Source organism: Betta splendens, chromosome 16, assembly GCF_900634795.4.
Source record: "Betta splendens chromosome 16, fBetSpl5.4, whole genome shotgun sequence".
NCBI lineage: Eukaryota > Metazoa > Chordata > Actinopteri > Anabantiformes > Osphronemidae > Betta > Betta splendens.
In genome coordinates, this window is record NC_040896.2 from 11,252,579 (window position 1) to 11,277,134 (window position 24,556).

Consider the following 24,556-nt stretch of genomic DNA (forward strand, 5'->3'; position numbering starts at 1 on the left):
TTCAATAGAAAAAACGCCTGTGGACGCACACATTCACACACTCGTGTCCTATTTCTTGGAGTTCATAATCCATTTGATCTGTTGTTGAAGTTTTTTTGTCTGTCTCTGTTAACTGTTAAAAGCCCATCCTTGCTTTCAAATAAAACGAGACCTCGTGAACATTATGATAAATATTTTTTCAGTTAAGTGACTTTATAGCTACGGTCCCAGAGGACGTGAAACAGGCTCAAAGAAGTGACCGGCGAGGGCTGACGGGAAGGAGGGAGAGACAGACGGGCAGTCAGACAAAGTATCAGAGTGAGAAAAGAGATGAGGAGGAGAGATTCCCAGAGCTCGGAGTCCTACTCAGCAGCAAATCAACTGACAGGCCGGTGCCAAACTAACAGTGCAGTTGCAGACTCAGGGATTTCAGGCGGGGCCGGGGCCTCTGAACAGCCATTAGCAGCAGTTGGCAGGCGGCGTACTACAGTAACCTAACTCAGCTTTAGCGTGGATGTGGGAAATGACCTGTGCAAGTGTGTGTGTGGGTGAGGAGGGGTGAGGTCACTGCAGTCTGAGTGTGTAAAAGCACTAAAATTTGAAAGAATGACAGCTTTTTGCCGAAAGCGCAAATGTCTGCGCAGCTCTGTCTTTGTCGCAGCTGCTTGGATGAGCGAAACAGCCCGAAGCGTCAAGAAGGGGGAACAGAGGCAACCGAGAAACACAAGACCGGGAGATGGAGGGGAGGGATGGAGGTACAATAAAGGACTCGGAGGGTGAGACAGCGAAAGTAAGAGTGAGAGGAGGGAGAGAAAGAGGAGGGTGGACTGCAGGAGGAGGAGGACGGTAATCAGAGCCCGTACGCCTGAATCCCTGTGTCTGGACTCTTCCCACCAGGTCCATTAAAAATTCATCATACTCACTCACTAAGGAGTGAGACAGAGAGAAAGACGGTGGGACACGGGAGAGTGACAAAGAGTAAGAAAAGTTGTGCATCTTAAAAATGTGAATGTGGAAATTAATACACTGGAAGAAACACAACAAGGTGAACATATGTGCACTTGTTGGCATCATGAATTATTAAAAAATGAATAATCAGCTAAGTTTCTAATACTTTAGTTACCTAGTATTCTTCATGAGATCATATTCTCTCTCCATTGTTGTAGGTGCATTTACTACATTACATTTAATTTCTGTCACGCACGTCTTAGCTTGGAGCTTCTCTGCTAATCTGTGGGATGGATGTGTTGACTAAACCTGGGCTTTCCAACTCAAAAAATCTTTGCATCTACTGCCTAATGCAGAAGGAAATGGTGGAAATATGTAAATATGTAGCTGATATTTCTTAATGACTCTTAGTTTCCAGCGTAATTTCACACTGGCTGGCTTTAGATTTTGTGGAACTCAAGTCTGATGATGACAGATAGGGAGGCGAGTCGTTTGACTAATCGGTGAGATTTTATCTTTGCGTGTGGTCAACAATGTTCAAGCCCCTACGAGACGCTCAACTATTCTTACAGGTCACCTCCATCTAAACGTTCTATAGGCTCCTTCTCACTGCCATGAAGCTGCAGAGGGGAGAAACAGACAGGGAGAAAGAGCAGGAGAGGAGAGAGTGCTTTGTGGCCTTGAAGGGGCCAAAAATAGCGCCATGCACACTTACACACACTGGGGTTATTGTTCAACAGTGAGAGAGCTAGAAAGAGAGAGAGAGAGTGAAAGGGAACACACAACATGGATGGGGAGAAGAGGGAAAGTACAGAAGTGCTGAAGGAGAAAGAGGAGGAGGCAGCGGGGACACAAGTGGGACAAAAAATGAGAGCGACGTGATGTAAGAACGATGATTCTGTCTCTCGGCTCGGAGCTGAGGAGCTTGTCTTGCAGCGAACAGACAGACATCTTTTCCAGGAAATTGTAGGGGAGGAGCAAGAAGGGAAAAAAAAAGCCACCACGTCCGTAGGGATCCTGTCTTCCACAACAAGCTGCTCCGCTGCAGCTCCACATCCACTGCTAAACGGCCTCTTAACCCACAACATGGTCCGAGGAGCCACTGGTTGAGACCAGTCAGTTTCAGAGTTGACTTGATATCAGGAATTTTTCAGTTTACAGGTGGTTTATCAACAGACTGAGCACTTTTACGTGGACAGGGATTTGCATATCCAACGTTTGTTTACTGTTTGAGTGGTTTTGCATATTTGCCCAGTAAACCACACTTACTTTATATTACTGCTTAGCGCCAACGATATTCCAAAGCACGTAGCGTCCCCTGCCTGATTTGCAGCTGAAATATGCAAAGCAACCATTAAGAATGGAAACAAGTCCAACTCATTAACCCCTACTTGAAAATCACACGATTGCATATTCCACGGCCTAAAGGTGGTTGGCTGGTGTCAAAGAACACGACACGGGACAAACGAGCGCACCATGCAGCCCACGGGACCTGCAACACGTACAACAAGTGATTCTTGATGGCAAAATGAGAAAAAGCCCGCGGGGCGTGGACAGACACGACAGCCCATGCGGTCGCAGGTAGGCTGGGCAGCTGGACTTCCCCTCCGTCACTACAGCCATCACATAAACAGTCCTGGTGCGTTAGCGAGTGTTTGTGCTCCCCAGAGTGCGTTAAGAGCAGCAGAATAATATTGTGTCAACTACTGAAGAGTCCTGTTGCTCTCAGGGCACTGTTGGTTATATTTACTGACACCAAAGTGGCGCGCAGCTCCCAGGACATTAACCTCTCACTGCAGAAATACACACACGTTTGATATACGGTACGATACCGTGATAGGTATGAGTCCTGTTTCTTTCATGCAATGCTTCTAGGTAGGAAGCTGTTTACTACATCACACTACAGCAGAACACTTTTTGCTGACTTTTCCAGTTAGCACTATTTTTAGTTGCCGTGACTGGGCTGTGTTAAAAATACAAATGTGTAACATGTTAATACAAATCGCTTCCTCTCCGCTCCCCATTGTCACACCTGTACATGACACAATGCGGCTCCAGCGATGCAGCTCCTTGTACTGTATGGCCGTCTCAGCAAATCCAGCCTAGCACAAGCGTGTTACAACCCACAGGCGCCTCGCTTCTCCTTAACTGTGTCTCCCCAACTCACGGGCTGGTGTTAATGTAGTTCTCCAGCCAACAGCTTGGCAGAGAGCTACCAGTTGACATTTCACCTCTGGTTCAACAACATACTGCCTACACTCACTGCCGCCTGTAAGAGTGTGTTTGACTGTGTACACCTCGTTGTGTAGGAGTGCAAAGGGACATCTTCATAGACACAAATGTTGAAATTTAAGAGCAGCATTGTCTTTATATTAACAGAGCATGATTTTAGACAAACAAGTCAAAGTTAAAAAAACACCTTTTGCAACTTTAAAACTTTTCTGTCACAGTAAAATGCAAATAATTTCACAATATAAGTAATAAACATGTAATATATATATATGATATTTTTGAAAGTGTTTTTGTCACATCCACTGCTTTTAATGTTCTTAAAGGTGAGCAGTTGAGCTTTCTTTTACTACTGGAGTGAACTATTTTAAGAGGGGTTTTGCCTAAAACATTCTACTAACCTTATGCACTTTGTGAATCTTCATAATATTTTTTAGTAGTTGACTGCAGTAACCTCAGCCCTCCTCACCCACACACACACACACACACACACACACACACACACACACACACACACACACACACACACACACACACACACACATAATAATAATAATAATAATAATAATAATCTTGCCCACATCGCTGTTCTGCAACCATAAAGGTAGTTACGCAGTTGTGATCACCCTGAACCAGCGTGTGTGACAGGTCACTGGGTGAAAGAGTGACTTTGCCACACTGGAGTAAATTGGAGATGAGGCATGATCGAATGTATATTTGTCAGGTGGTGGAAGAGGGTGTGAGTGTCAGTGTGTGACTAAGAGATAGGTGGCACTTTTGGGAGGTGGTTTCCTGGAATGTGCCACTAGAGCGGGACAGGATGTTAGCAACTGTTATGCACCACAACAACAGATCTGTTTCCTGTATGTGTGAGTGTGTGTCCATGCATCATGGCATTTTTAATACACATTAAAATTTGGCTACACTCAAAACCAATTCAATACTTAAAGACTATACAATGCACAATTCTATTATAATACATCTCAGTAGAGACGGTCACTTGTGCACTAAAAAATATTATAGGAATGCAACACTGGTGAACACTGATCCCTCATCAGTCGCACAAGGCAGATCCTTATATACGTGGACATAACAAGATAAACACTTGAGACTGGATATCCAATAAACAAAGGTTTAAACTTATTGGATACTAAGTGCAAAGGTAAGGATTACCAGGTTACAAGAAGCTTCAGAGGTCCTCTGCAAAGACAGGAGAGCCTTCTGGAAAGACGATGATCCCTGCAGCATTTTAAGGCTGCTTAAAACATGTAGGGAAAGAGAATGTGGAGGTCCACAACGTCAGTCACACTTCTAGAAATGTGTTTTACTACAATGGTGACAAATGCATTAATGCATCCTTTTGACCAGCAACATAATAAGTTTTGGAAACGTGTCTGAGGGCCAGACTTGCTTTGGACTACACGTGGCAGGTGCTGCTAAGGAGCCAGAATTATCAAATATAAATAACAGAGAGGGAGAGAGAGCAAGAGAGAGAGAGAGAGAGAGAGAGAGAAAGAGCAGCTGAAAAGATACACAGAACCAGAAAAACAAGTCCACAATAACAGCTACTGTCTAAAAACACCCTGTGTGTGTGTGTGTGTGTGTGTGTGTGTGTGTGTGTGTGTGTGTGTGTGTGTGTGTGTGTGTGTGTGTGTGTGTGTGTGTGTGTGTGTGTGTGTGTGTGTGTGTGTGTCTCTGTGCTGACTCAGTGCATGAATGTGGTTGTAATTCAGCTCTCACAACGCAAACTCTCCTTCTTTCTCCGGCCTCTCTCTCTCGTTCTCTCTCTCACACTGTCTCCTAGCAACCAGACACTTATGGCCTAAAAATAACCCTCCAGAAACGAACAGAACAAAAAAATAAAGCATAAACAGCAATTAATCCTTTCAAGCCCGGAACATGGACTCAAATAGACCAGGTATTAGAAAGGAAAGAGCAGGGCAGCAAGCGCGAGCGGGATGGAGAGACACAGAGAGAAAGGAGTGGGAGGCTGAATCCGCCAGCAACAGGTAGTCGTCAGGAGACAGAGTTCTGTGCTACATGACAGTGTGTGAGCGCGTGTATGCCCACTAGCCTTGGCTGAGAACAAGACAGAAGTTTTACCATCCTTTCCAGAAGCAGGGGCCGCTCAGACAACGCAAACAAGGCTCCAGTATGCACCAGCGGCAGCCCTACAACAAGCTGGCAGCCAGGCCAGTCTAACACAATAGAGGCTCGGCGAGGCCTCAGTGTGGCCCCTCTGACGGCAAGCCCCCGTCATGTAATCTCCTCATCTCATCTTCCTTCTATATTATGAAATAAACAATGTTATGAAACTAAGTAAAAGACAACTGAGTCATGAGCGCACACGTACGCGGAGGCCTGCTGCGTAGCGTCTGAAGTCGACACATTCCACAGTGGATTAACATTTTGGATGCGTGATGGCAAGCGAGAGAGAGAGAAATGAGACACCTGATATTTACAGCAGACGTCTAGCATCTTTAAAGGCTTGCACTTGTTCTTCTTTGTGCTAAGCTAGCAAGAATATCTCAACACACTTTGATATTCCAATCAAAACAACACATGACTTTTAAACACTAGTCAAAAAATCTCGCTGCGACAACTTTTGATACTTCACTAGTAAAAACTTTTAATTCCTTATGATTTACACTTCCCTATATGCTAGAACTTTATTTGACTTTCTGAGCTATTATACTACAATATTACCCAACTTCAAAAACTCAAAGTTCATGGGAAGTTTGTGGATCTAATGTATACTGTGTTTTTGTGCCTCTTGTTATGAGCTGCGTGCTGTTGTTAAGAGTGAAGCTGAGAGTGGAATAGGTGCTTTGCCTTGGGGAATGATGTTTTTCTCATAGCTGCTGCTAAATGTGCTGATGATGGCTTGCATTCAAGGAATTCACAGTGAGTAGTGAGGCACAAACATACACACACAGTTATCTTTAGCGTGAAGCGAAAAGGCAGCTATAGCATAAAAGACACACGGGTTTCTGCTAAATAAATATTGGGACTGACTTTGCCCTTATGCAGAAAGCAAAAGCAGCATTTGTTGAACAGAGTCGCTTGTTGAACAAGTTTGAAGAAACACTCCCTTGTAGCTTATGCTCTCATCAGGGGAGCGCTGAATCTAACTTGAGGGGGAAGCAGAGGGCTGGTGGCCTGGTATTCTAAACAGGCCCCTGGGTGCTCGGTAAACAAGGGACATCGGCATCTTGCCAAGCAGCACTGTTGTCCCTAACACCTTGCTGCCGCTTGGGGAAGAGAAGATGTGGAGCTGTGTGCAACATCCAGCATCCAAGGTGCTAATAGATGTGTAATTACAGAAACTGGTGCTGGGGGGGTTTCAAAGCAGCATTATGTCATAATGACAGCGTCATGCTTAACAAGTTTGCAAATATAACAAATATATTTTAATTCTGACTTTGTGCAATATAAAATGTCCATCAAGGTAAAGGAGCAAAGAGATGACACGGTTTTTAATTACATCTTCTTGCTCCTAAATTCATTAAATTTTAAACTTTCTCACACATCCAAAATAATGTCTTCTGCATCGATAGAGTTTATGACCTCACCAGCTTTTGTGCAGCAGAAGTTTGTATCGTAAGCATCAAAATGACACATCTTCCCACTAAATCTCATCAACCTAATCCTCCCAGCGCTTCTAGTCTGTTCCTCCATCAGTCCCATCCACCCCCACCCGGACCCGTTTCATTTGTGTGTCCAGCCCTGCACGCTTTCCTGCCATTCTTCTGTCATGGCTAATTTTAGATGAAGGAAAAAGCTCTGTTCACATCTGCTAGACATTCTCTGAGAGGTGTGTGTTCGGGTTTCAGAGACGAGGAAAACTGAGAAAAGGTCAAAGGGATAGAAAGGAAGAAAGGAGGAACGCTAAAAAGGAAATAAAAGGAATCACATAAACCAGTCGGGGAAAAGACTGAGTCACTGTCTTTACTGAAGTAAATGCTCATCATTACTGAAATACAATCATTTAGATTTGGAGTATTGTCCTCTACATTTACTTGACAGTGGTAAACCACAAGAGCAACAAACTTCCATCATAAGTAAAGAGAATGTGAAATAAAGTAAACATTATAATTTAGCTCAATTTGCCCTGAAAAACAGAGACAAATGTAAAGACAGAGATCTTGAAATCGGTGCTTTCTTTAATGGCCATAAATCATCTAAATAAGAATAATTTGTAGTCCGGGACAAAAGAAAGGAGGAGGACACACAGTCTGTGGTTTGTGCTGGCCACAGCAGAAGTTAAACCTCAAGTAAAGGAATGCGAAAAAGGGAACACTTTTGCAGCACATGCAACACTTTATTGTTTCCACCAAAAGTGGATTTAAATATCGACTTTAGGAAATGACAAGTCAAAACTTAGCTGCAGTTGCAAGACTTACAACTGCACTGCAGTGACTACTATCTAGGCAAGACTAGTAGCCCATTTTCTCAGCACATAAAACTTGCAAGATTGGTGTTTACAGAAGAGACTGAGGAATGGCAACAGAATGTTGAATTGAATTGAATGTTATGCTGAGCACAGACTGTGGGATATCAGGTTCACAGCTGGAACAGGCTTCATGTGTCCGTTGCGAGAAAGTGGCTCAAACAAAGGCCCGCGCTGTCACCAGTCAAGAAACCCGTAAGGCTCCACGAAACAAGCGTACAGACATGCAACGCCACGCTGCACCCGCTTGGAACCGGGAGCCGCCAATCGCCACCGTGCGTCCCAGCGGGGTGTGAGGGGGACGCAGAGGGCAGAGCAGTGTGTTTATCCCGTCGTAAACAGGGACGAGGGACGCATGCCATGTCGCCGCCTGTCACCACTTTCTCCCCCGCCCCCCCCCTCGCTGTTCTCACCCTGCGCTCCCGTTCTCCTGTGTTCCACCGAGACCCGTGCCCCCGTCTTGCTCCTTACTGGCTCCTTCTCCTCCTCCAGCCCCAGCCCCGCTCGGGCAGCTTGTTAAGCATGTCTCCTAAAGCTGATTAAGTAGTGTTGATCAGCCTTATGTAACGCTCACCTCGCACAGACGTCGCTGCCAGCCAGCCAGCCAGCCAGCCAGCCAGCCAGAATTCTGTCTTTGAGCCTTTGTGTATGTTAGAGATTGGGATAAATCAAACACGGAAAATTTGCTTCAGCGAACACAGCTCCACATGGGGCATTTGCAGATGCGTACGCACGCACGCCTTTGTAAATGTATTACATTAATACTACGTCTTCTTGGGTTGGAGCCAAAGTCGGTGCACATTTGGCCACAGTGGTGGAATCTGTGGATAATCATGTGTTCTCAGGTGTGTTTAAATGTGTGTGCACAGTCGTATGTGCACTTCTACTACAGACTGAGCAGATAATCACTGCTTATCCCCTAGTTAGCGCAGAGCTGCCAAGAGAGACCACGCACCTACAACACTGCAGCCGGGGGTGGGACACACACGGCAGTATCCACACAGACACACTTGACATGACAGACTGGAAGCATAAATGATGAAAGCCATCGTTACAACCACAAGCACACACACACACACACACGCACACACACTTTAACACTGTGTTAGCAGTGCCTGTAAACAAAGCCCTGCTCCAGATCTCATTAATTGGTAGAGTGATTGAGTTAACGAGGCAGTGCACACAGGCAGGTTACAAAGGTCGCCTTGCCCATCTCTTCTCTCCTCCCCTGGTTTGCGCTTGCGTTTTGCCTCGTGGGAAAGATTAGAATCCTCAGCTGGAGCAAATAAAGCTGGACGTTATGCAAGAGCCCAGGAAAGGGAGGAAGACAGAGAGGGAGAGGAAGAGAGAGGGGGGGTAAGAGAGGTTGATGATGTAACTTGAGAGAAGCAGAAAATCCAGAAAGGACGAGTGTAAGAGAAAGATGAAAAGACGAAAGGGCAGAGTTGAGTGACAGGTGACTCTTTATAGGAGGCCTGAGCTCTGTTGGAGATTAGCTTATGTATCTTAGTTTGCTGTATTGTGTTTGCCATTCATTTACAAAATGGTAGTCAGTCTGCTCCACTAAGCAATGAGCTGAGCAGTAAACACACAGCTGCCCTGCACTGGCTGAGATCCCTGCCCCTATTCTACCCTCACTCTCTGATATTCCTGTCCTAGACACACAAAAATTTCCACACTCAGATGTCCAACTCTGTGTTACACTCGGCCCTGCTGAGTGACATATATGCACAGCGTGCACTCAATGTTTAATGATAGGACGCATATGCAACCTATCCAGCACCACGGTTGGACTTGGCCCAATCCTGTCACAACTAATGGTGAACATGAGACCTCTGACCAGAAGCACCTTATCAAAGTTCATCCACACAGAATAAAGAAGAAGTAATATCACAGAATAAGGTCAGGAGATAAGAATAAGCCGGCTACAGGCTGGTCCAGTCTGACGTCAGGAATGCGTAGGGCCAGGTTTCCCACACTGGGCCCCTAAAGGTCTGTCACTGCTGACATGCATTTGTACAAAACTGATGATTCAACCAAATTAAAGGTTTTGTGTGTAAAGACAAAACATGTGCATATTGTGTTCATTAGGTAAAAGGCACAATCATTGTTACTAATAATGATACAAACCATCCTGTTAAATAACCAAGAACATTCAAGACCACAAAATCTTTTAACCAGCCAAATTACTTATGTTTGGACATTTCTGTTAAATAGATTCATTAACACATTAAAAGGAAAAAAGGTTGTGGCTTTCTTGCCTATAATGATTACAGAAGCTGTATCCTTCAATTAGAAGCAAAGATTATGGTGAACATTTCCACCTTTAATAAACAGTTCAATGTAGATAAGGACAAGTAGGTTTTAAGAGAGCGCATGGCCAACGCCATGAACTAAATCAAATGCTGTTACCCAACATCACCCCGATTACATTTTCTATTACGTCTGCTAAATGTAATTTAAACATTTTTCATTCAGTTTATTTGTTATATATGGTTTTACAGGCGTTAAAATGAAACTGTTCACACATTGAAATCCTCGCTTTTAAAAGCTGTTCTAGGCAAAGCGTGTACCGGTACGTCAAGATCACAGCAAAAATACCAGGTGTCAAGGGGAGCATGAAAAAAAAAGAGGAAAAGAGGGAATTAAATGAAAGAAGTGAGAACTGAATGAGGTATGAGGAAGGAAGTTCACAGAGATAAAAGTCTGCCAGAGACGTAGAGACAGAGGAGTGAACTTTGTCCCCTCCATCAGTACACTGCTTGGATGGTGTTATGTAAGAGCTGAGTGTACACACACCGCTTACCTCTGCTCGGTGGTACATGAGGCACTGCCTCACTGTGTGTGTGGGTGAGTACATGTGTGTGTGTGTGAACATATAATAGTGAGACCTCTCGGTTACATTTCAGACACAAAGACACTAGCACACACATGACAAAGGCAGCACTGATACAAACTATTGTCCTGAACATCAATTGAAAAGAGTTGGGCTCATCCACGCGAGGTATAAGGTAGCGCGGGGCTTCCCCATGGAGTGACAGCTGCACCAGCTCACTGTTACAACTACACAATACCAGTCTGATGACACACCTACATACACAGATCCAAATTAAAACACTCATCACAATGTAATCTGATGCATTACGTGCATGAATACAATTAAGGATGACAAACGCACACAGTTTAATTGTGTTATTAATAATTACGGAATTTCAAAGCTACAGTGATTTACACAGATTCAAATCATCAATATCTGCCATATTATTTTGTGTTACAGACCAGCTGCAATATCCAATACTTTTAATCTTGATGATGACACTAAATTAAATGATCCAATCCATCATAATGACAAAGAAAAAGCAACAATGTAAGGGAATGCAAAAAAGACATATACACACACATAAATATATATATATATATATATTCAAGCTCCACCCACAAACGAGTTTGGCCTAATCGACTTGATACTGGACCCCAGGTGTCAGAAAATGGTGACTTATTGCTCTGACCCTAAATTATACAAAGAAAAAAGTCAACACATTCACACCGCTGACATCAATGACTCATACAGGCACAAATCCCACGTCCCCACGCACACACGCACACAGATACACACACCTCTGCACTCTGCCTCTTCTCACAACTAACCTAAGGGAGAAAATGTACCTTTGCACAGAACCCGGCTAATACTTGGGTCAGACGAACACAATAACCCCACTAACACAACACCCACTCGCACACAGTGTGGATAATAGCTGGGGGCCATGCTGAGTATGGGAGTGTGCGTGTGAAGATGGACGCACGTGTGAGAGACTACAAAGGCTACAGCGTGTATTAGTGAGAACATGGGCAAAAATGATTGACTGCACGTATGACTACCTCTATTCAGAGTCATTATCGCCAGTGTGTTTAGTCAGTGGTCAAGAATGTATATTTTGATTGACATCACTTGGCAACAAAAAGATGCTGCCCTGTTTCTATGGTTACATGTACACAAACTATTATTATTTAGCACAGATGCACATGTTTGCAGTTAAAAGCCAGATGTGCCATGTTACCAAGAGATATGCTGATAAAATCTGTTGGACCAGAGCCACAATCATCTGTCACCTTTGTTTAAAATACAGTGTTTTAGCTTCTTTAGACAAATGTATCAACCGTCTAGGTTTTAATAGACTTTAATAAAGCTTGATAATTAAGAATGTTTTGTCACTTCTCTCTTCTTCTTATATTATTATATATAAACCATAACTCCTGGTTTTCACCTCGTCATCCTTCCCTCCTGATTCGTAAATCCCTTCTCTGCTCTTGATCCATTCTTCTCTCTCCTCCTTTTTCCCCCTCACCCTGTGACTGGTCAGGGGATCTAGCTCAGTTTTCTGTTCATCAAACGCTCTAATCCCCTAAAACAACAATCGCACTGTATGTGCGTGTGTGTACAGTAAGCTTATATGTGTGCGCCCACCCGCAAGCAACCGCCTGGCTGTTATGTAATTTCACTGAGCCACATCTGATGCTAAAAATGGACGGATAAAACTATTGTGACCGAGGGCAGGGCTACTGTATGGAGTCACACACACACACACACACACACACACACACACACACACACACACACACACACACACACACACACACACACACACACACACACACACACACACACACACACACACACACAGCAGGGCTGGGCAAACTGCCTACACCCTGATGTCATAAAAAGGAGACAGGTTTCCTGAATCGATCGGGAGTGATGTTAATATTCACAACTAATGTAAAATATGTATTGAACTGATGCTGCGTTAAACAAAACCCTTTAAGGTCACCACTCCTCCAACTGGGGGATACAAATTATAACATATAACACAAAAACTGCAGGACCCTAAAACAAACTTCAAAAAAAAATTATACATGCACAAAGGGTGCATGTATGTATCAAGGTGACAATAAAACAGCTGACACCCCCCTGACTACAGCCTGATTTATTGGTTTTAATTTAAAGAATATGAGTGTCTGTGTAGTCAGGAGAGAGTCATTCAACACTGTTCAGTCTGCACATTAATGAAGACGTTGCAAAACGGTTTAAGATAGAAAAAGGAAGAACCTGCAGTAATTCACCCTAAAGGTGAAGAGGAGCAAAATTGAGGTGTTTATCAAAAGGTCAGTCGGACTAAATACAACACTTCTCCAACGTGAATAACAAATAACCAACACTGTAGGTGAGTCAAAAATACATGTTCGGCCCAAGGCACTAAGAGTAAACAGAGGTATTGAGGTGTGTAAGGCTGGATGGCACTCGCTCTGAGGCCCAGGGGACGGGACGAGCCCGATCGCAGCCCTGCGCATGTGCAGGAGGAGGACATGCTATATGATGTGCAGCACTGATGGCCGGCCTTGTCATTAAAGTTTAAACACTTTCCCTATAAATACCTTCCCAATGATCCAATGCATTATCCTGTTTCCATCAGGCCAGAACACACACGGAGATACACAAGCAGAGAAACACACACCTGGAGAGCCAGGAAAACGTCGGCGTCCTGAAGGAAGGACCTCTTAGGAGCATTTAAGACAACCAGAGTCACTGGCCAAAAATAGAGTCAGATGTTGGTCCTGCTGGGAGAACAGTCCACTCACTTCCCACTGAGGCCAACTTGCACTTTGCACTTGAGGCCCTGTCTGACTTACGTACTTTTCAGGGCTCCTTGGTCAAGTTGCAACCAGGTACAGTACGTCTGACTACTGATTCACTGTGGCAGTGACTGACAAGAGTGGTTTGCTCACTAGTTGGGCCACGTCGGCTGACAACCATGCTGTGTCTGGTCATCCAGTCACGTCCGGTGGTACAGCAGAGCGATCAGCGAAAGACAGACAGACAGGGTTGGGTGACATGAAGCAGGAGAGGAGAGGGGAAGAGGAGGAAAGAGGAGGAGGAGACTAATGGAAGAGGAGCTGCCACTGGGGTATTAATCCATGGATTGGTGACACACAAATGATAGTGAGAGGGAAGCGAGTGTAGTGGGATAGGAGGGTCAATCGATGCTTAAAAAGGTTTTACTCCCCTACAGGGACATGCGCCTCTGTGTGTGCACAAACACACACGACTGGGATCTAAATGAACACACTATCCCCCTCTCTCCCACACTCGCATGCAGCACTTCAAAGAATAGCTCCATCTGGCTCAACGTCGCAAGTCGTGCTAAAGAAATGCATTCAGCAACAGGCCCGCGACTCCAGGAAGAGGTGGTTTAGCAATCACTTGGTCTAATTTCGGCTGAGGCGGCGCAGTTGTGTTTCTAAATCTCGAGCGTAAAACATGGCGCTTACGTGCGGGGTTGTCCAGAAGGATGAAATTAAATCAAGCAGTCACAGCTGATAAAAGGCAGAGGATGTACTCGTCCCGCTTATCTCTTCTCTCGCACACAAGCAGTTTGTTACTGTTAACCCAACCAGACACGGTGCCATTTGGCCAGCTATTATGTGGCGTCTTTATGTACACACCTACAAGAAGCAGAGCTGTTTACAAAAACTTTAATGTATACACTCATTATTTTGTGAGTTTTTTTTTCTTTTTACTTTGCAAAATGGGTAGAAACACTTTTCGAATGCCTTTCCCACCTAAAGCCACGCCGTTCAGAAACACACAACTTTCTCACTGTCACACGCTGACTGACGAGTTGGCTCAAAGTTCAAAATGAGCTATGACGTGCAAAAAAGGAACAGGTCTGAACATGAGAGAATGAGAGAGAGAGCGAGCGAGAGAGAGCGAGCGAGAGAGAGAGAGTAAGAGAATGCAAGAGAGACAGCTCAGTAAAAATACAGAGGGAGAGAGAAGACTGGTTGAAAAGAAAACTCTAAACGTGATGTTGCATTCCTTACATGGGGTGGAGGGAAGGGGAGAGAGAGGCAAGGGAAAAGAGGGAAGTTTGGGGGGAAGGGAGAGAGAGGGGAGGAGGGTGACAAGGGAGAAAGTTTAACTTGGCGCCAGACAGCCTTTCAATCCTCAGCAGCCAACCCCACAAGCACACTAAATATCGACACTATGCAAGTGGCACAGAAGTCCTTTTGGTGACTTCCCATCATCTGAAATTAGATTAGCTATTTGCCCTCCACCCCCGCTCCCTGGGTCCAGCACAGAGGCAGATTCCCAGATAAAAATAGCCAGAGGAACTATTCAAACACTGCTGCCTTTCTGCAGGGAGTGTCTGCTGACTGCACTGGACTTAAGGGGTTAGAGAGGGGTTAGGAGCTCCACTCAGCACCTCTGTGAATCAGAGGGAGAGCCCAGTCTTTATCACACCTTTACACTCACAGACAAACTCTTTGGACTACTGACGATAATTTGATATACTTAGATCAAATTCACTGGCTTTATGCATTGAGGTTTCAGAATGCATCATGATATGAATTGTTTCTAAAAACTTTAAATAATGTTAACATCAGAACATAGAATATCCACCTCTGTTAGGCGCATGATTCCCCTACAGAATGTTTTCATGAATCATGGCAAGAAGAAATTTCAACACTCCCATCTACTTCACAATCAAATAAAAAAAAAAAGATTGACTCCATATAATGAAACAATAAAAGTATAGTAAACTTTTAAGATGGCGCTATCTGCAGTTTAAACAGCTTTGAAATGGGTGCTGGCCAGATGCTCCACATTTGTTTATCCACTGCTTTACCTGTAGCTTTTCAGTCTGCACAGAGTGACAGATGTTAATGCTGACACCTCATTCATTTGTTTTAATGTATTCCCAGGTTTATTCACTTTTCTGATCAGATCGCAGTAGGGGGTGGGGAGAGGGAGGCCCGACACACTCCAAAGTACACTGAAGGCTATTACAGTAGATGAGAAAACTAACCTGAAGCACTTTCCCTACTCCAAAGATACAAATATACCAACACGACTAGTATTATTGGAGGAAGATTGGAAATAGATATTACCACAACTGGTGTAAAGTAACAGTTCACACAAAAACAGCAAAGTGGCTGAGCAATGTGTGTATGTGTGTGTATACAACAGGCCAGGTGGTTGTGGTGCGGTTGGCTAGAGGTGGCGCGATGACTACCACTGTTAGGCAAAGAGGTTAGGGAACAGTTGGCTTCATGACTGACTGACTGACTAAGTGCCATCATGGACTTGACAGCTTACACTCTGATTATACTCCAGCCAGCAGAGATGTGACACCTCAGCCTCTACCCCGGAGGACAGGTCATTGTGTTCTGAACATCCAGAATAAAACCTCTCATCTGGAAGGATCTGAAGCACAGAGATACCTGATCTTCGTGTGTGTGTGTGAGTGTGTGTGCATTTCGGCAGGCTCAGATCAGTTTCAGTGGCGCCTCGGTCACCAAATACACCAGCAAGGTGCAGCGTACAAACTTTGCCAGCGAGCAAATGCCTTTAGCCTGAAAACCTGTCTCCTTCACATGCATAGCTGATGCATTTTTACGACGACATGCCATCCTGCGCCTCCGTCTGAGTCACCTCTACAACAATGTGGCTCTGTAAACTCCCCATATTACATTACAACACACGTGCATGTGCAAACACAAACAGCTGCTGAACAGTTCAGGGCAATCCATGCACACCAACACACCCCGCTGCATTCTCAACATGAATTTTGATACCCAGTTGCAAACATACCCTTGGTGAGCCCAAATGCATTCTGAGGGTGCAGCGTTAATTTATAATTTCACTATAACAAGTGCCCATTATCTGAATGCATTCTTGGACATATTTTATTCATGTTATATTCACATCATTAATATTAACATGCCTGTACTGACACAAGCCTTGCATTGTACCTAACTGAGTGAGTGCACTCAGAAATGGCTTGCAGAGATAGTAACTGTTGTGTTTTCCCCTCGTGTAATGCAACACAGCCGGCAACTATTAACCTTCTAAGCAGGAATGTGGGAGGTCCAAGAATTCCAATAAAAAGCAGCACTGTGTGCGAGTGTGTTTGTTCTGTGTATGTGCGCTAAAACAAAGGATCCTCAAAATTGTTACCGTTACCCGTCAACAGTTCATCCCATCGAGACTCGGGGGCATCCGCCAAATTGCCATGTCTGACCAATAACCAATTCAGCGAATACGGGGTCATGCTGTGGCTACAACCAATGGCACTGGGGGAAAAGTAGGCTTGACTGACGTACGCACATGGCCCGAGGACACAGTTGGTGTTTGTACTGTTTTATCAGGGTAAAAACTGGATTGCGAATACATCTCTAGATTTGTACCCCACAATAATGCAGTTGATGAGGCCAATCAAAGAGGCAGAGTTTGCATCATTGCAGTGTCCGATAAGAGATAAATTTTGGGGGTTGGCGTTGTGACGTAGGCTCAACAGGCCAACAGCGCTGGACAGTAGTCAGAAACATCTCTGACATCAACATCAAAGGCAATGCTGCCTTGTTGGCTGTGGTGGCTCTGGTCTCAGTGGTCAAGGGCAGCACAGGACTAATGGTGGGGAGGTCAGTCCATTAGTGACGACTGGCTGAGTACATTGTACCCTTTGGTCACATTCCTGGCTAAATTCAGACATTTCCACAACTGAAGACCCCCTACCAGAAGTCATTTGTCACCTCATCCAAACCACATCCAAAGGAAATGTTGCCTTTGTGCTGGGTTGGTAACACTTTTATCAAATCAACTAAAATGAAAGTTTTTGTTTTGGAATTTAAATTAAATTTAAAGATACTTTAATAATATTGTTAACATGTTTACTCTAGCAATCAAAGTCAGCTCTTGGCACCTAGCAGATTCTGCCAGGTTCTTCGCATGGTAACATCATTTAAGCATGTTGACTGAGCCTGATCACAGCAGGGCACTGTCCCATAAACCAGGCTGTAAAACTGTATTGGGATAATGGGAGGTGGTGATTTTGCTGTGGTCAGCACGGCAAGAGAGTTTTCACAGATAAGGCTAATCACTGCGCTTATCATCACAGCGGTTGTGTGTTGAGATTGGAAAGCATATGCCTACAATCGCATACACAAACCCACACAAGGAAAAGGTGAAATGTTCCCTTTTAAAATGTTCCCTTTTAAAATGTCTTCACAAGCTTCCCCTTTTGTCCCCTGTGCTCCCATATCATAAGCCAGGACTCTTTGTGTGTGTGTGTGTGTGTGTGTGTGTGTGTGTGTGTGTGTGTGTGTGTGTGTGTGTGTGTGTGTGTGTGTGTGTGTGTGTGTGTGTTTGTGCATGTATGGGTGTGTGTGTTGTAAGAGAGAGCGCAAATGTGTGTGGCTAAATTAAATAGAAAAATCACAATTGGGAAGTTGCAACAAAAACAATAAAAAGTCAAAGCAACATTTGAACTATGTAGTTAAATGACTGCCTAAATACCATGTACCTCGCTTTTTCTTTACACACACACAGCAAGAACACACACACTCAAGCCACACTCGCAAGTGAAAGTGCGGCCTCTTCACTTGTCAAAAGCACCACCAAACTATGAGCTTCTCCATGCCACTATGAGTACAATGAGAGGTCCCTGGCCCCCACACAATCAGCCCCAGGGCGTCCCCCTATCGCCCCACACCCCACACACACAATGGCCACTCCAGAGCCAGGGGTCCCGCTAAGCAATTCCATCACACAAAGACACACACCAGTCCTTATCCTGTCAAGAGAGAGAAAAAGAATGACAGAGGTGGCAGGAGAAAAATTGTAACCCTTGGGGAGATACGGGGGAAAACGAGGGATACACAAAAGCTGGAGCACAGAGTGCGTAGCAGGGTTAAAGAGGGAGAGACCTACAGTAGGCAAGTTATGGCTGTGTGTGTATGTCCTTATCACCAGAGACTAATCAATCATTAGCAAAGCCTTTGAGGTGCACACAAAGGTGGACATATGACTGTTGGGACACGATCTTCAATCACTGAACATGCTGGAAAGAGACCCTCCGATGGCAAAAGCAGCCACAGCAAGAGATAAGGCAGATCAGGACAACGCCACAGATTAACCCCGCTCCATAATTCAACTATTTAAAGATGTTGTTACAAGATCAAATTGAGATAATGCCCCAAGGACAGACTTGCCAATTAGTGATGAAAGGATTTATTCAGTATTTTTATCAAAAAAACTTAATTCGAAAGTATAATTTAATTAATTTAGAAGTTGATGGACAGAAAAGTAATTTGCAAATATTCAAGTGATTTAGTGTTTATATCAACTTTCTTTAGTTTCAGTTGCCTTCCTTTTGTTTCATTTTCCTCTCTGTGCACTTTGGATAACAGTAGTTAAAACAACCCACGTCAATCAAAAATCAACCTTGAAGGATGCTCCACTGTGAACGTTAACGGTAACTGGTTTGTGGAGAGCACACACTTCACACTAACCAGTTAAAGTTCTTTACCTTCACTAAAAACACAATAAACACAACCCACCAGCTGCACAAACACACACTTACTGGATACATCACACCAATAACCTAAGCACAATCAATTTTTAGTACCTTCCCAGAAGGATTTAAGCTGCAGCCGCGCAGACGCGGGCTTCACAGCGATAAAAGGGCTACTTGTGGTGGGATGTAGTGTGATGTCATGGCAGCGTCTTCGGGGCTGCTGCAGGGAGTGTGTCTGTGCAGGAATGTGGAGGGTTGAGGGGCTGGGGCTGCAGGGCTGAGGGGCTGAAGGCCGGGTGCAGTGGGAGTCAGGAGGGGACAGGGTGGGGGAAGGGAGTGAGGGAGAGAGTCCACACAGTTTGTCAGTCACGAACCTATGGCCCTGCGCCAAATGCTTAGCAGCAACTACTTACAAAGTCATCCCACTGTTCTCACAGGTCACAACTTATTAAATATGTATAGATAGTTTGAAACAGTCAGACTTTAGGATGTTGTACAGAAAAAAAAATTTGATGCAACTGACTATTCTTAGAATTAACCACTAATCTGCTGTTTATTTCGGTAGACATCATCAAATTTACTGACATCTTCAGATGAGTGGTATTGGTCAACCCACAAATATTTATACTAACAGTAATATATGATGTTGAATTTCCCTTTTGCAAGTTAAAAGTTGCAAATACTTGTGTTTGAAAATAACTCAAATAACCACTGATTATTGTTCTGTTGTTCAATGAATAAGCTCCAGTTTTTACACTGGTGCCCAGTTAAGGACTGTAATAACGGGGTCATGCCCACAAGACACTTGATTACTAACACTCAAATAATAAACTGCGTATCTGGCACAAATAGTCGCACTTCCACTTCCTCCTTCTAAAGAAAAAAGTGGCTTGGCTTTAAGAGAGGGCAGCAAGAACAAACTTATGCAAGCATTTCAGGAATTAGACATAGACGCAGACCTCAGCTGACTGCTGGAAACCCCCACCCCCCGCTCTCACTTCAACATGCTGACAGGCCCAGTACCTGGCGAACGCGCGCGCGGTTAACGGGTTAATATCGGCTCGCTCCGCGTCTACCTGGCGGGATCCGATCGCCTCAGCGCCGCCGCCAGGAGGAGGCGAGCCGCGGCGGCCCATCAACGCGGCCCCGTCTCCGTGTCCCTGTATGTGGAGCACGCGCGCGGCGCTTCTGGGATTTTCAGCCAGTTCTGTGAAAGGTGCTTCATGGTGAAATTAGGTTGTCACGGTGACACGGAGGATGTCGCTGTAACAACTGTACAGTAGTTTAACCACTTCCTCTTGAACTGGAGTACAGTACTGAACCTGCACCAGATTTTACAGACACGGACTATTGCGCTGGTCCCGAGCAGCTCAAATCAACAGGTTTATATATATATATATATATATATATATATATATCCATGGGTTGAACAAAAAGATTGCATAAAAATGTGAAAAACTAAAGCATTTATTAAACACAATCCCTTCATTTCATGGGCTCGTAAGTAATTGGACAATTGACTTCCATGCTATTGCATGGGCAGGTGTGGACAATTCCCTTGTTATGTCATTATGAGTGAAGCAGATAAAAGGCCTGGAGTTGATTAGAGGACTCGTGTTTGCATTTTGAAGATTTTGCTGTGAACAGACAACATGCGGTCAAAGGAGCTCTCCATGCAGGTGAAACGAGCCATCATTAAGCTGAGAAAACAGAAAAAAACCATGCGAGAAATTGCTACAGTATTAGGAGTGGCAAAATCAACAGTGTGGTACATCCTGAGAAAGAAAGAAAGCACTGGTGAACTTAGCAACGCAAAAAGACCTGGACGTCCACGGAAGACAACAGTGGTGGATGATCGCAGAATCATTTCCATGGTGAAGAGGAACCCATTCACAACAGCCAACCAAGTGAACAACACTCTCCAGGAGGTAGGCGTATCAATATCCAAGTCTACCATAAAGAGAAGACTGCATGAAAGTAGATACAGAGGGTACACTGCAAGGTGCAAGCCACTCATAAGCCTCAAGAATAGGAAGGCCAGATTGGACTTTGCTAGAAAGCATCTAAAAAAGCCAGCACAGTTCTGGAAAAATTCTTTGGACAGATGAAACCAAAATCAACCTCTACCAGAATGATGGCAAGAGAAAAGTATGGAGAAGGCGTGGAGAAGCTCATGATCCAAAGCACACTACATCATCAGTAAAACACTGTGGAGGCAGTGTGATGGCCTGGGCGTGCATGGCTGCTAGTGGCACTGGGACACTAGTGTTTATTGATGACGTGACACAGGACAGAAGCAGCCGAATGAATTCTGAGGTGTTCAGAGACATACTGTCTGCGCAGATCCAGGTGAATGCAGTCAAACTGATTGGGCGGCGTTTCATAATACAGATGGACAACGACCCAAAACATACAGCCAAAGCAACTCAGGAGTTTATTAAAGCAAAGAAGTGGAATATGCTTGAATGGCCAAGTCAGTCACCTGATCTTAACCCAATTGAGCATGCATTTCACTTGTTGAAGACTAAACTGCAGACAGAAAGGCCCACAAACAAACAGCAACTGAAAGCCGCTGCAGTAAAGGCCTGGCAGAGCATTCAGAAGGAGAAAACCCAGCATCTCGTGATGTCCATGAGTTCAAGACTTCAGGCTGTCATTGCCAACAAAGGGTTTTCAACCAAATATTAGTAATGACCATTTTATTTTCAGTTATTTCATTTGTCCAATTACTTACGAGCCCATGAAATGAAGGGATTGTGTTTAATAAATGCTTTAGTTTTTCACAGTTTTATGCAATCTTTTTGTTCAACCCATGGAATTAAAGCTGAAAGTCATATAATATATATGAATATATATCGTGTTTCTATTTATTGGACGCGGATGTTGGTGACTATCTCCCTTTATAATTAATCAGTAATGCGGCGAATGGTAGCTTTGCTGGCGAACGCGGCGAGTGATCAAATACACACAATGGTGGGTTATAAAATCGGAACTTACCAGTATCTCCCGGTGTTTTCATTCTTCCCCGGCTTCAGCTACTGAACCTCGGCTGAATGAATTCCACAAAGTTGCTTGTGGAAACAAAAGTCAATCGCTCGGCCCCGTTCTCCCCCTGTGCTTCCCAATCTGGAAAACAAGGCAGAAGCTACGCGGCAAACTTTTCTGCTGCTGCTGCTCGCGCGGCTCTTTCGCGCTCGCGCTCGGCCGTTGCCGTCGCCGTTCCCTGGCTCCTCGCCGACCGAACGGCTCGCTGGGCGCTCAACACCTCGCCGTCGGTCCTCGCCTGGTGTCCCGTCACTCGCCGCGCTTCAATCTGCTCAAGTTGCAACCGTCCCGACGCCGCTGTCTCACTCTCTCCTCTAACTAGTTCCGCCACTAACTGTCCGCTGTTTACTCCGGCGCGGCCGCATCTTCGCTGCCGTTTGACATCTCTCCGCCGCGTAGCTTTCGTACTTCTTTGACAGAAATTAACGACAGAGACGAAGCTCTCTTTCTTTACGGACTTTTTTTCCAGTCCTCCACTCACACTCACACCACTCAGAGCGACTCTCTCCTCCCCCCCGCGCCTCTCTCCGTCCTCGGGGTGTCGTGTTTCGCTCGCTCTCTTCCGCGCGGGGCCCGCCCACACTGACGGGAGAGAGAGGATGGAGGGAGAGGAGGGGGGGGGGGCTAACGTGGCGAGTCACGCCCACTCACCACGAGCCGGAGCGCGGGCTGGCGTCACTGCAGCACGAGGCGTTGCCGTGGAGACCGCCACATAGCGCTGCCGTGGTGACGTCACATCCTACGATTTGAGAGAGGCGCGAGCGCTGCTCGGCGCACACGGAGCCCGTTTGCGTCAATCAGGGGTAACGTTTCTAATTAGGCCCTATCATATCGCGATAATTACACTTACTAAACGGGCAAATGAAATGTGAACGCGTCAGATAGTGATTAACTCGGAAAACAAGACGTTCAAACTCAGCGTTAGTGCGTTTCCTACCAAATTAGCCGCCTCTCATCTGTGACTCTATGCTGTGTTGTTGTGTAGTGATGCAAAACATACTCAGCTGGAAAAGTAGAGTCATCTAAATCCAAGTGCACACCTATTACTTTTTATTCTGATCAATTTATTATATCATCATTCATTTATTTAACACACTGTTTTCCCACATGTTTAGACCTTTAACTTATGTAGTATTTGAAGTTCAGCTTTTTTAGGCAACAGAGGTCCTTCTCTGTTGATTATATTTTGTTTTAAGTACAAGTACGAAGACTTTAAAACTTTTTGTGTAATTGTCTGTATTGTGGAACTAAATCATGATATAGTGATAAATTAATCTTATTGTGAGTGAAGACTACCACTGCCAAAAAGTCTAAAAACATAACTTGCTCAACTACTTTGAACTCTATTTCAACAGAAATATGTGTGCTTCACATCAAAGTAACGTGTAGCAAATCTTCGTCACGTGAAAACAACAAAGTAAAAAGAACAACCGCGTGGTTAATTTGAATGTGAACCTGCATCCTGTTCTGGTGCCAGTGTCTCATGTACAGTAACACTTACTCCCTTTTCCTCTTTTTTAATCACCGCTAACCAGCTGTGTCTGGCCTTTAAGCTCCTGAACGCAGCACCCAGAGGACCGTGCATGGGTGTGTGAATATCAGCCGCCTCAGAGGTCGGAGGCATCTGCGCTGCTTTCACATGGCTGGGATTGTCGCCGTCACACACTTCTGCTTCCTCCTGTGCCCATGATACGAAACCGCCGCGTGCTATCGATAAGTGCATGCGCGGAGGGCGAGGCGTCACACATGGCAGGCGAAGTGCATCTCCTCCTTTTGCCTTTTTGCACCCCAACACCTGCATGGGGCCAGAAACAGAGGCTTCGTGCGGGGTTTTGTGCCTCTTTTGACGTCTTGTTACATCACGCTGCCCACCACTGACCTGCCCTGTCAACAGGCCGAGGCGGCGGTAGTAAAACAGAGTCAACAAAGTCCCCTGACGGCTACAATGTCCCTCCGGTGTGATTTACAAACAGGATTTCTCCTCCCTTCACTGGCCATTCTCCGACAGGCTCAGGAAACACGCTCTGCGCTGCCTGATAAGAGACCGGCCTGAAAAAAGAGCCCATTTAAATTGGACATTGAGGAAACTGCTGTCTTGTCTCTTCTTCAGGAAAAACACAGCAGCGGCCCGCGTGGGTTACTTTTCACACGGGGGACAACAATAGGGCGACGAGCCGGGAACCGAAGCCTGAACCCCCCCCCCCATTCCACCGCCGTCGTCTGTTTTGACATGCGTTCACCACGTATCAATCACACCGCTATTAGACATGTTCCAGTGCCTGTATTTCTGGTTGAGGTGAAGGGCTCTTCAGCGGCCCCCGGGCTCTTCAACACCGAGGGAGAGATGAGAGAGAAGAAATCATAGCCAGGATATGAGGGGGGGGGGGGTCTCCAGAGAGAGAAAAGGAGATAAAAAAGCACATCCTGTCGCTTAATGGTGACTTTGTGATCATGTGCATTGTGACCGACGGGCTTCTGTGTGTTTATGTACACGTGTCTGTCTGGGACTTGTGTGAATGTTCTCCTTTGTAACTCAAGCACAGGAGATGACATT

The 24,556-nt window shown here is 45.0% G+C and overlaps 1 protein-coding gene across 2 annotated transcripts in view; it reads right to left on the reverse strand.

Annotated features, from left to right (window-relative positions):
* erfl3 (Ets2 repressor factor like 3) overlaps window positions 1-22,568 on the reverse strand; it is a 39,468-nt gene extending 16,900 nt beyond the window's left edge. For both annotated transcript variants that reach the window (XM_029128964.3, XM_029128963.3), the window contains exon 1: window positions 21,955-22,568. In XM_029128964.3, coding sequence (XP_028984797.1) covers window positions 21,955-21,976 — 22 coding nt within the window. In that variant the 5' untranslated portion in view covers window positions 21,977-22,568. The remainder of the gene's footprint in view (window positions 1-21,954) is intronic.
* Window positions 22,569-24,556: the final 1,988 nt, after the last annotated feature.